Source organism: Myxine glutinosa, chromosome 4, assembly GCF_964187855.1.
Source record: "Myxine glutinosa chromosome 4, kmMyxGlut1.1, whole genome shotgun sequence".
Lineage (NCBI taxonomy): Eukaryota > Metazoa > Chordata > Myxini > Myxiniformes > Myxinidae > Myxine > Myxine glutinosa.
The window spans coordinates 137,102,179-137,115,689 of record NC_136264.1 but is presented as its reverse complement, the minus strand read 5'-3'; the positions used below and the strand labels follow the sequence as shown (position 1 = coordinate 137,115,689).

At 43.3% G+C, this 13,511-nt stretch overlaps 2 protein-coding genes across 13 annotated transcripts in view; both read left to right on the top strand.

Annotated features, from left to right (window-relative positions):
* Positions 1-13,511, top strand: part of GNB1L (G protein subunit beta 1 like) — a 567,228-nt gene that overhangs the window by 142,853 nt on the left and 410,864 nt on the right. The window lies entirely within an intron of this gene.
* CCAR1 (cell division cycle and apoptosis regulator 1) overlaps positions 1-13,511 on the top strand; it is a 117,706-nt gene that overhangs the window by 99,788 nt on the left and 4,407 nt on the right. For all 12 annotated transcript variants that reach the window (XM_068113574.2, XM_068113576.2, XM_078776494.1 and 9 more), the window contains 2 exons: positions 581-778; positions 9,221-9,426. In XM_068113574.2, the coding sequence (XP_067969675.1) occupies positions 581-778; positions 9,221-9,426 (404 nt within the window). The remainder of the gene's footprint in view (positions 1-580; positions 779-9,220; positions 9,427-13,511) is intronic.

The following is a 13,511-nucleotide window of genomic DNA, read 5'->3' as shown; positions in this document are numbered from 1 at the left end:
CCTAGGATCCCAAGCTAGCACCCTAACCGCTAAGCCAACACCAGGATAATTCTACACAATTGGAAAAACGAGGCACATTTTCCCATCCGATCCCATCCGATCCCATCCCATGGTCTAAGTGTGTTTATGCCTATGTCTACCTTTTCCTACATGTTTAGGGGCCATCTGCAAATTATGTATGCACGGCCGCGGTAGGGGAGTCAACATTGTGCCATTTGGAGCACAAAATATATTGATTGTCTTCGTATTTGTTTATATATTTCCACTTTTCCTTTCAAGTTCCTGATGGTATCTCTGATGTGCTGTTGCATGTGAGGAGAAACTTGAAAATAGGTTGCTTTGTTGTGCACACTTGATGAAATGCATCCTTGCCGTGTCACATTGTCAAAATGAAAGTTGTACATGATGGCCAATTTTTTTTCAATAACTTGTAGTGATAATGGTTACTTGTTGCATTGATAACTGTCAGATTTGGAAGTTCATACAGTCGGTTCTGGCGCATGCACGTTGTGCATATCCTCTATACGAAGTTTTTGCATTAACAAATCTGAGTGGTCTAACATAATCACAATGTATGCAGGGAACCATCCCCTGCTACCACAAGGTGCAGCTTGCACTCAAGTCACAAATGTCACTGGTAAAGAAGATGGAAAGCCTGACATGGTCACATACAATGGTGCACTTGTTGACGTGGGAAGCCTTCTGGAACGACTGTGCAGCAGTGAACATGGCCGCTCCCAGCTTGAGATACAGTTACATCAGCTACAACAGGAAATGGGTATGTCATGGCCAAAGTTGAGTATGTTTCTTCATGGTCCATTCATATTTTTAGATTTTCATTTCAAGTTAAAAAAAAAAAATACTAACTTCGATTGCACTTTTTTTCCTCCAATTGGTTTATCACTATTTTCTTTCTTTACAGCAGTGAGGCTCATAGAAGATTGGACAGTGACAATGGGACACGCCACTGATAGTGGGACAAGCATTAAGGGAATGAATGAATAGGGAAAGAGAAAGGGATGAAACACTGAAACTAGTGGGTAACATGGTTGGGTTAGGAAAGGTTAATAGGAGTAATAAAGATTATCCGTCAGAATTGGGCATGAAGAGGTGGGGGTACACTGCTTGCTTGAAGCCATCGAGGGAAAGTGAGACACAACAGATTCTGGATGGTAGTTCCAGAGATGGGAAAAGTGAGGAATAAAAAAGTTGAAGTGTAAAGTCAACCTGGCAAGCCAGAATACATGATCTTAGAAAGCTCAATGCAGAACTCTCCAAACGATCTCCGTCCTCCAAGTCATGGTGGTGCCTTGTCATGAATGTCTCTGGAGTACACTCCCCCTCCATCCTGTCCCTCATCAGATGGCATAATTGCAGACTCTGCCTGAAATATGGCAGAATATCTCAACTCTGCCTCTAAGTCTCTCCCAATCCACTCTATCCCCATCCACTCTATCCCCATCCACTCTATCTCCATCTTACCATCTCATACCCACTGTCCAGTCGACTCTGTTTCCTTCTCACTCATGAAGGCAAATACATTTCTATCTGGCATTGACCCTGCTTTGGCAACAGGCCTTGATGGCGTCAGTGTCCCTGTTCTCAAATCCTGCTCTGCTGTTCTTGCTCCTTCTATATCTACCCCATTCAGTCTGCCCTTCTCTTTTGACCGCCTTTCCTTGGCATGGAAGTCAGGCCATGCTCATGTCCATACGAATGCTACAAAACAAATCCTATCAACTTCCAATTACAAGTAAAATCATGGAATCCATCATGCTGTTGATCTAAAGTCAAACAGCCTGATCTCTGACCATCAGTTTAGATTCATTACAGCTGCTCTTGTATATGTTTGCTGAGCACACATTACCTTCCAATGTCTTTGTTGCTCAGCATCCGTCTGTGTTAACGTTCATTGGCGGTCTCGTTCTGTTCCCTCATTATTTTATTCATTTTGGAGAGAGCATTTACAAACGCGAGTGGCGACATGTAAAGAATGCTCCACCCCTCTCCCCAAGTGCAGAGTATAGTCAGGTTTACTATGTCAACAAATATAATTTCGTTCAAAATGTTGGGAGATTGCAAACCTGTACATTTTTGGAATCATCAGAGCATGGAGAATCCGAAAATCAATGTTGGCATTTGCACAGACACCTGCATGGCCGCCATTTGGGATTTTCAAAATGGCCACCATAAAATACATATTTTGCGCTATCTCGGCTTCTACTCAACCTAGAAACTTAATTAAATATGCTAATCCTATGTTTTCTGGGTCAAGGAATCCAATAAAGGCCTCAAAATAGTGCTCAGGATTATAGAAAAGCAACAAACAAAGGTAATTGAAAGCCATTTTTTTGTATTTATGATATACAGTCACGTGAAAAAGTAAGTACACCCCATGCAAAGTTTTGACTTTTTCAACATATTTCAACATACAGCTATTTGATCTTCATTTCAACAATATTGATAGATAAAGGTGATATAATATAACAAATATCATGAAACATTTACATTTTGTAGTCCATTGTATAATTTAAATAAACATAAATGCAAATTTCACATGTGGAAAAAGTAAGTACACCCTTGGCTCTAATAGGTGGTATTGCCCCCTTTGGCAGAAACAACCTCAAGTAGGCGTTTCTTATAACTGTCTACCAGTCTCTGACATCGACTGGGAGAAATTTTTGCCCACTGCTCCATGCAGAATTCTTTCAGCTGTGCGATGTTTGAGGGGTTTCTTGCATGCACAGCTCGTTTTAAATCCCCCCACAACATCTCGATGGGATTTAGATCCGGGCTTTGACTTGGCCATTCCAGAACCTCCATTTCTTTCTTTTCAGCCATTCCTTGGTGGATTTACTGGTATGTTAAGGGTCTTTGTCATGTTGCAAGGTCCACCTTCGGTTGAGCTTCAACCTCCGACAGATGGCCTCACATTATCCTCAAGCACCCTCTGGTGCAATGAATAATTAATAGTGGATTATATGATGGTGAGCTGCCCAGGCCCTGATGCAGCAAAGCTGCCCCAAACCATAATATTTCCACCACCATGCTTTACAGTTGGTATCAGGTTCTTGTGGTCAAATGCTGTCTTTGGTTTTCGCCAAACATGTCTTCTGGTACTGTGGCCAAATAGCTCTACCTTTGACTCATCTGTCCAGAGCACATTGTTCCAGAAGTGCTGGTCTTTGCCGAGGTGTTCATTGGCAAACTTTAATCTTGCCCTGATGTTCTTTCTGGACAACAAAGGTTTCCTCCTGGCACACCTCCCATGTAGATCAAATTTGTGCAGCCTCTTTCTTATGGTAGAGTCGTGCACTTTGACATCAACATTGGCAAGAGCTATCTGTAGGTCCCGTGATGACATTCTGGGGTTCTTAGAGACTTTTTTCAGCATCTTGCGGTCTGCTCTCGGGCTGAACTTGCTGGGGCGGCCTGGCCTGAACAAGTTGGCAGTTGTTTGGAATCTTCTCCACTTGTAGATGATCTTCCGGACAGTCGAATGATTGATTTCAAATTGTTTGGAGATCTTTTTTAATCCCACCCCAGACTCGTAGACATCTATAACCTTCTTTCTGAAGGCCTCATAGAGCTTTTTTGATCTAGGCATGGTGACGCCACACACTTCAACAACAAAGAGCAAACCAAACTCAATGTCTGAGGTTTAAATAAGACAGGTTCCTCCAAGATCCTCTCTGACGATGCTCTAATCATTTGCACCTGAGCTGATGCACCTGATTCTAATTTTAGGTATTTGAAGTAGTGATAAATGTAGGGGTGTACTTACTTTTTCCACACGTGAAATTTGCATTCATGTTTATTTAAATTATACAATGGACTACAAAATGTAAATGTTTCATGATATTTGTTATATTATATCACCTTTATCTATCAATATTGTTGAAATGAAGATCAAATAGCTGTATGTTGAAATATGTTGAAAAAGTCAATACTTTGCGTGGGGTGTACTTACTTTTTCACGTGACTAACTGTATTACATAATACATGATATTGCAAGTCCTTTGAAGTTGTAGGTAAGGGGTTTATAAAGCAAGAAAGCAGCCTTGTTAGTATCAGATTGAACTATAAGTCCTATACACAGGATCTACTAGGTCTATACCATTCAGGAATATGCTTTTGCAGATCTTCATCACTGTCCTGAGTGTCATTTTCGCAAAGGTGTCTACGCAAATGCCAACATTAATTTTTGGATTCCTCATGCTCTGAATATTCCAAAAATGTATAGTTTTGCTCATCTCCAAAAAATTTGAACTAAAAAACATGGTGAACCTGACTAGCACCTAATTGCAACTTTTTATTGTGACTACATCGAAAGAATGAAACATTCCGATGATATAAAGAATACAGCTCAAATGGAAAAGTCCCTTGGAAAAAAGTATTTTGGGCGGTGTATAAGAACATTACATTGCACCTTTCTGTCCCACGAAAACCAAAGTTACTCTTTTCATTACAACATACAAAATGACATTTTTAAAATTAAAGACATAAACTTCTTTAAAGTGTACGTACACATAGCTTATGAAATAAGAACGAAAAAATATCTCAGCAATTTCCCGTCTGTGTTTATTTATTTATTTTACACATGTGAATTACACGTCCATGCACACGTGAAATGGAGTTTGTTTATTAATTCTGGATGTGAACACGATTCAGCCTTGAAAACTGGTGTGAAAACAAACAAAAAAAGATCAATGGATTGAATTCAGTGTTTAAACAGCATTACATTTACTTCCAGATAATAATGATGAATGAAATTAGAATGAAGAAATATCTGTCGGCAATTTCCCGTCTGTGGCGATACGTGAACGAAGCTCTGCCCCTCTCTCCACATTGTTGACATTTTGTGACGACTGTCATCAAATGGAAAAGTCCGCCGCGAATTTTTAATATATCTCGGCATTTTCCCGTCTGTTATTTGGGCAGTATATGATATATCGTGCTGCGATTTTTTAATATATCTCGTCATTTTCCCGTGTACGTGAATTTTCTCAATTACTGCTGAAACCGAGTCTAAAACCATCGATAAAAATGAAATCAGATGGTGAGTTAGAGTGGAGATAAAGGCGTGAGAGAGTCTCGATGGCCTTTATGTTATAGGCCTTTGAAAATGCATTTCGTTCTATAAACGGAAACTTTCATCGAATTTTATTCCCTTTTTTGTTTTTTTCAACCGAGTCTAAAACCACGTTAGCGACTGTGAAAAATGAAATGAGATATCGAATTGGAGTTGAAATAAAACTGCGAGAGAGAGCAAGACACCACGGGCCTAACAAAGGAGGCCTCAAAGCCATGCGAAGAAACAAAATGGTGGATATTTGTTTTTGAAGCCCCTCCAAGACCGGGTGTAGCCACTCCCCCGGACAGACAGACAGACAGACAGGATCACCTACGGAGATTATATATAGATATCGGAGGAGCACACGAACAATCTTTGGAATTAGGTCATGGCTGAAAACTGGCAGGAGAAAGATTCATCTATGAATCTTGAGTTTTGATTCTGTGATGTAGTAATTATGCTTCTAATGAAGCTGGAGACATGAACCTCATTCTCCTACAATCTTACATATTGGAGGAAAAAACATGCACGACAATCAGGAAGACACATAATCTTACCTCTATATACTGTTTTTGCCTTTAAAAGTTTGGCTGGTGTATGTGATCAACTTCTTGCATATAATGCACATGGGAGGCAGTACATTGTCTGAGCGGCCTTTGGCAGCAGATGGAGCATCAGAGCGCAGACGCTTCCTGGGTGATTGCCCTGCTCCTTCTGTGGCCAACTGAGCACACTGCTTTCAGCAGAACCAACACGCTGAATATCAGTAATTCTGCCACAGCACCTTATATGGTACTTAGGACCCCCAAGGAATTCATCTGACTGTAAGAAAATTTCACCATAAGCAGAATCCGATTTGAATCAGACCCTCAAAGTGAGCATTTACAATGATTATTGTGATTAATTTGCATTGGTCATTTGTTTTAAATGGCATATGCGAGTTTGTAAGTAATCAAAACTCTTTAATGTTTAAAACCCTTAGAAATTGTTTGTGGTACTATAGTGGTCATACATGGAAATGTAATGGCCATTCTTTAACGCAGCCTGGGTGAATGAAGTTTCTAGTTTGAATTATTTAAAGTATAAATGGGTTAAAGCAGTTTGGCCGTGAGAGAAAGCTGTGCTGTTACGTGGATGTGGCATACTAAATGCGACTGAATTCATCAGCAGTCAACTGGCCGACGAGGATTTCAGCTCAATCTTCCTCCTCGAGTTTGGCACATTTTATCACAAAACGACGGACTCTTTCCCATGATCTGGGATTGAAAGCCTTCAGAATACCCAGCTGACTTTCTTCCACATGGATCAAGCACCTCATCATGTCTTATATCTGTAGTATTTACTTTTTGTCAGAAAATCAGGATCAGAAACATGAATTCTGCCTATCACGTCGTGTGCTCCAGTTGACGCAAACCGGAAGCGAATTTAATCTTTCTACTTTCTATCCCCATGATTAGTTACCTCGGTCACATGTTGTGCGCACTAAGAAATGAGACAGGCAATTTACAGCAAAATATTTCCCAACGCCAAATTAAAATAGTGCAAGCTTCCAGGACTGTGGGAAAAAATTACACAGGGGCTTCGTGAATGTGGAAGTTCAGTACATGTTGAGTCGATAATAAATCCACAATTGTCAAGCTGTAGTGCCCCCGTCGGGTGCCATCAGATTAACGCTACGGAGCCTCTAGATTACGGCCTATGGGCTAACCACAGAGCAAACTTCACCTCCAAAGACTGGGCATCCTCCATTGGTCCATGCCTTTCCTTTTATAATCAATGCTACTCAGTCTACAAAGCCTTTGGTCACAGCTCAATGGACTACTGCTCTCCCCTATGGGCTGGTACCCCAGGATCACATTAGAACCTCCTGGATTTGTTGAATCTAAAGCTCTCAACACGATTGGAATCTCCTGTGACTAGGCCAGAGCACAAGGCTTGTTGCCTTCACATCGCAGACAGTTCGGTGATCTCTCTGTTTTTTACCTTCCTCTGTTCAACGTTGTTCTCTCAGTCCTGCGACCATTGCCAGAAACCCCAGGATGCACGTGTTCTTCCAGTAACCCACTCTTCATTAAACTTCCATAATCCAGGCTGACTGCTCACCTCAACTCCTTTGTTTCTTGCTTCTCCTATCTATAGAACCACCTTCAGAGATTAATCCTGTCCTACTCTTCCCTCCAGGGCTTAAAGCAGGCAGTGTACTGCCACCTGCCACCCGCACCCCAACCCATAATCTTTATTACCCCCATTAATTCCTCTTACTATTTGCTTGCCTTTTCTCTCTCCCCCTCTTTTCTTCCCTCTCTCTGTCTGTTTTTCCTGTCTCTCTACTTTTTTTCCCTGTTCATTCATTCCCTTTCATATTGTGCACAATTTTTGCCCTGCTGCCCCACTTTCACTTTCACTTTGCTCTACTATGCGCCTTTCTCCTGTAGAGAGAAAAAGGGAGAACAGTGTGACGATAGCATACAGCTGCACCACATTATAAGAAGAGAATGAAACTGGAAAGCACCAGTCACCATCTTTCAGGATGTCAAAAACTGTCAGAACAACTATACACACAAAAGCGAAACGTTTTCAGATTATAACCCACTGACACATCTGTAAAAACTTTAATTTTGTACTTCCAGAAAAGTCATGGTTACCATGGACCAAATGCAATCGTTGAAAATGCCTGACCGTCCTACCAAGCATGACACAGAAAACAAGGCATTGCGACCAGCAATAATGCTCAAATATGAAGGAGAGGATGGCATTGCTAATTGAGGTGTCAGTAACCAATGACTTTTGCCTAAACATAGAAATTTGAAACATTACCAAGTATCAGTATCTGAAAAATGATGTCTGGAGAACCTGAGGATAACAAGGGAAAATGTGTGACCTGTGGCTTTGGTGGGAGGAGAGGTGAGAGGGCAGGGGGATTACGACCAAAAAAGGACAAAAACAAACAAAGCAAAAAAAATGTTTTTTAACCGGTTCACCAACCTGCTTATGACAAGCAAGAAGCAGACACTGAGACAGTTTCCTGATGCACTATTCCAGTGACGCAGAAAACCCTGTATTCCCCTGATTGGTGAGGCCAGAAGTGTTACAAAAGGCCTTGGCTGCAATGCTGTGAACGGTGGCGTGAGGACCAATTCAAAGCCAGCTGGAACACCACAGATTTGTAAGAAAGAGTTTGTATGGAGCATATAAGGAAATCAAAGTTTGCTGTAAGAGGCACATGAACAGTCATCATAGTAGGGACGATGCTAGATCATGCACAAAAGCAAGACATCTTTATGGAGAAGGACATTTAGCTGGATGTTTTCCACAGAGACAGGATGAGGAAAGGAGAGCTTCTGATGTAAACTGCAACACCGTCACTAGCACGAGCATTCGTTCTCTGAAAATGTACAAAAACCTCGGGGTTGGGGGGTGGAGATGAACGAGTCCTGTGTAAAATGTTTCTGTTTGACAAACGACATCTAGAGATGAGTCAGATAACTGGACAGAGGGTTCCATGGAGGTGGAGTGTTTGCCTTTGCTATGAAACTGAAAAAAAGAATACTATGTATTAAATTGAATAAGAGGCCATCTGCATATTAAGTATGAATATGCAAACAAAACTACGCGGCATTCAGAACTATTTGTTTATTTCTCTTCATAAATATGTTCAGTACTTTTCATCTGCACCCCCTTCCCTCCCATATGTTCACACATGTTTCTACCCTCTTTGCCTTCTAGCCTTTTCCTTCCCTTCAATATTTTTGGCCTCACCTCTCTTCACTTCTTTTTCTGATTTACATTTGTTCAGGGCAGCCCCCACCCTTCCCCTCCGCGCCACTCCCCCTCCGCCCCCCCCCCCCCCCCCCCCCGCATACATACATAATACATACATATCCCCGAGGATTTCATTATCCCTATTGTTGCAAAGCAGAAAAAGGTCTTCTCTACTTTCTCCCCCCACCCCCCAACTCCCCACATTCTCGCCCCCTTCCAACCCCTCTGTACTTTGTCCTCCCTCCACTTCTTCCCCCCATCATGTATCCCCGTCCACTCTCTTCCCCTTACCCAAAATAAGTTTTTGCCCTTTGCTTTATTGAGGATTTGAGCATGACATTTGTCACTTTTGTTGTTTTTACATCTTGTGTTCCGTCCCTGCAGATAAAGTGTCTTCTAATGCCAGCAAGAAGGCGGAAGACAACAGATCACTATTACGAGAGCTAGAAGAGATGCGTGGTCGCCATGCACAAACCGAACTCAGCTTGCAGGCCGCTGGCGAGCAAAGGGACAACTTCAGTGCCGTATTATACAGGACTGCATCCAGCCTTACCAGCCTCACCCACACTATTCAATCTTCATTCCCACAGGTATTATTCTTCTTCGTGTTCCTGTTTTATTTGGCCTTCCTTATCTCCTTTCACTATTCTGCATATGAAACTGTGTAATACTTCTTCCTCTTTAGTGGCCACATTTATTCCCACATTCTTGTGCCACTGGCAGGGGGAAGCTTGACCCAAGTCTCTCGTGAAACAGCCGGCTCGGCTTGACGTTTGACTAAGGTTAAGGCAGGAATTTGGAATTTGGCCATGGTGCCAGCAATAGCACTCCTGCTATTCACGAAGGACACCGTGAAATCTTTAACATCCACCAATTAATGCCGGCAGATGGGACAACCGTTTAATATCCATTTGAGGGACGGCACATGCATTGATGAATCACCTTGCCTGTGAAACATCAGGACAATAGTTTATATCTGGACAACAACAACAGGCATTTTAAGGCCATTTTCCCTGCTAGAGCGGGGGGAGCCAGCCATTTTCCCTGCTAGCCTTGCGGGCCCCATGACAATCTTCTCCATTTTGCCATATTTTCTGCATCTCCCCTTGTTAACCCCCTTGCCCGCATTTCTTCTTCCACCACCTTTAGCCAAGTCTTTCTCGGTCTTCCCCATCCTCTACTTCCTTCTACATTCATTTCCATCATTCTTCTCAACCAGTCACTTTCATCCTTCCTCAACACATGACCAAACCATCTCAACCTGTTTCTCTTCACAGCATCCATCACAGGCTCTATTCCCATCATCTTTTGTAATTCATCATTTGTCTTCCTCTCTCTCAACGATACTCCACACATCCACCGAACCATTCGCATTTCCACCCTTTCCAGCCTTCGTTGTCCAGAGGGTCACCTTTCCCCTTGTATAGAGGGACGACGGTACTCAGTTCCCAATCCACTGGAATGCGGCCTTCTTTCACCACCAGATTACAGATAGCTGTCATTCTCTTCACACCCCAACATCCCGCTGCCTTCAACATATCTCCCACAACTCCCGTCGGCCCTCCTGCTTTTCGACTCTTCATTGCTTTTATCGCTTCCTCAACCTCCTTCTATGTTATCCTCTCTGCCGGTCCTAAAACTGGGTTACTCTCGATGTTGCCGTCCTATTCATTCTCTGCATTCAACAGCATTTCCATATATCTTTTCCATCTTGCTTTTATTCCATCTGGGTCCACAATGATTTGTCCCACTTCATCCTTCAAGCAACCCACCCCCATCACGTCGCACCTTTCTTTCGCGATCTGCTTTGCAATCCTGAATACCACTCTCTGACCCTCTTCCAAATCCAAGCGTTCTCCGAACATTTTCCTACATGCCTCCTGCGCCTTTGCTATCTCTTTCTTGGCAGCCTTCTTGGCTGCCTTATAACTTTCATGTTCTGCTTTTTCTGCCCCCGTACCCTCCGCCTTCTGGCACTCCTTGAACTTCTTCCTCTTCTCGTCAATCCTCTTTCCAACTTCATCATCCCACCACCATGCTTCCGAGTGCCTCGGTGGTCCTTTTGTCCATCCACATACCTCACCAACGGCTCCCAACAGACTATCTTTCATTGACATCCAACCACTTTCAAGCTCAACCACATCGTCCTCTGCCATCCTCAGCCTCTCTTTTAATGCCTCCCTCACTGTCACCTCTTTCAACCTCCACACCTTCATTCTCGGTTGGTACTTCTCCCACCGAGCTCTCCTCGCACCTTTCACCCTTATGTCGCAGACAACCAAGTGGTGCTGTGAAACAGCCTCCTCCCCCGGGATCACCTCTGTGTCCCGGAGGTGCCCCCTATCTCGCCTACACACTATCAGGTAGTCAACGGTTGTCGTCGACCCACCTGACGTGTATGTAACAAGCTTATTATCCCCTTTCTGGAACTGAGTATAACAAATCAACAAACCAGCTCCATCAGCAAACTCCAAAATCCTTTCATCATCTCCATTCCTCACACCACATACGTAACCCCCATGAACTCCCTCAAAACCATCCATACTCCTTCCCACATGTCCATTTAGGTCTCCTCCTACCACAACAACTTCCTCATCTTTCACGTTTTCCATCAGCTTCTCTATCGCACACCAGAACTTGTCCCTCTCTTCATCGCTCCGAACGACCTGCGGAGCATATACCGAGATGACGTTCACCAAGAGCTTTCCAATCATCATTTTCACCATCAACCTCTCACTCACTCTAGTCACACTCACCGCACTGTCTACAAACTCCTCAGAAAACAGGACACCAACACCATTCACGCCCTCCGGGCACCCTTGCCACACAAACTTGTATTTCTGTCCCTGCCTACCCTTCACCATTCTCACAGCACTTCCCTTCCATCTCGTCTCCTGCACACAACATATGTCCACTCTTCTTCTGACCAATACTTCCACCACTTCTCCTGATCTCCCTGTCATTGTCCCTATATTCCATGTCCCAAACCACAGAAACCGATCTCCAAGTGGGGCATCAGACGTTTCGTCGTCATAAATGGAGTGATTTCCACCCTTGCTTCGATCGGGTTCCCCATCTTGAGTTTTGATGAGAGGGAGTGAGGGCTGTACCCTGCCCATATGTAATTGTAATTGTCATGGTTCTCTTTTTTGAGGCAATGTTTTTATGGCCGGGTGCCCTGCCTGACGCCAACCCTTTTTGTCGCCTCCTACGACACGCAGGGATACGGTGTACCTATTCTAAACCGGGGTACACACCAGGTAGTTTATATCTGGGCAGATATGTGAAAACAGGCTAGACAGGTTAGAGGCGAGTGTGTTTACCTCTAGGCCATCCTGCCAGCCCTTGGTGTGTGTGCAATACTAAAAAACACAAAATTTGAAATGGGTAGTTCAATCATCACTTGTGATACTGTTGCAGTCATCGGGTGAGTGGATGCGCTGCACTTATTTGGTGCCATACGCCTAATCTCGATTAACGACCGTGCGGAGTTGTTCGGCGTATGGCATGGCCTCCTGAGCGCTAATCGCCTGTGTCAATTTGACCTGTCACGGACTTGCATAATTGCAATTATGATCAAAACCACCAGAATTCACCTGGACACCAAGTGTTCTTCAAATGTAATTGGGAGAACATGGGGTAGGAATACAAAGAGAAGCAATCAATCCTGAACAAATAAATACCCTCTAACCCTCTCATGAATACTCACCCACAGATCAACGAATAAACAGGAACTGTAACCAAGGCTTGGGGCCTCAGTCATACCACAGGAGATAGGGAGTGATATACCACAGGATATATATAGTGACAGGATGGAAATTATCTCAGTTGTGCCCAGGAGGACACAGCTTAACCCTCTGGTGGAGACACAAGCAGGCAAATGAACAGCTCATGGTGTAATCTGATCCTGGGCACAAGGAGGAGAGTGGGCGTGGCTTACTAGATAGGGTGTGGCAGAGACCGCAGCAACAGGGGGGTGATGGAGTGTGGTTTAGGGGAGGCCCCACAGCAACTCGCATGTCGGGTCCCCAGTGAGGTTCTCGGCATCTGCTTGCCCCCAGGTGGATTACAATCTCTGTTTAGCCTCTACTGAGCGAACCAAATTCTCAAGAAACTAGAGAGTTCATAGAACACCTTACCCTGTGCATTATTGAGGAAAAAGGACATGGGAAGGGTCTTCTCAACTCTTTGCTATGCGTTTCTGAGCACAATCTATATTTCTAACAAGCCGCCATTTCATCTGAATCTTGATATTCCCTAGCGCTGAGGATGCGAGCAGTAAATTTGTTTGGTGGAGTTGCCGTAAAATGGAGTAATATTTTGTCCAAGTACTGCTAAATGGAAGTAGAAAATTGTAATTTGTGTTCTGCAGTGTTAAAAATGTCAGTTGAAATGTTCTGATTCCTCAATCAGAGGAATGCAAGTATGTCTGTACAATGCAAGTATGATGCGTGTACAGTCCAAATGGACAGCACAGCATGACTTGATCAAGAGATTATTTTTTTTAAATACCATGCACATTGAAGAGGCACTTGCATGGTGTTGCATAGACATGCAGTAATTGTTCAAAAATGACGCACGACCCTTCTGTGTTTTCACATTATCTGACTTGAAAACTTAGGCTAAAACCGAAATTATGTACAAAAAAACCAAAAGACTTCAATTATGACCCCAA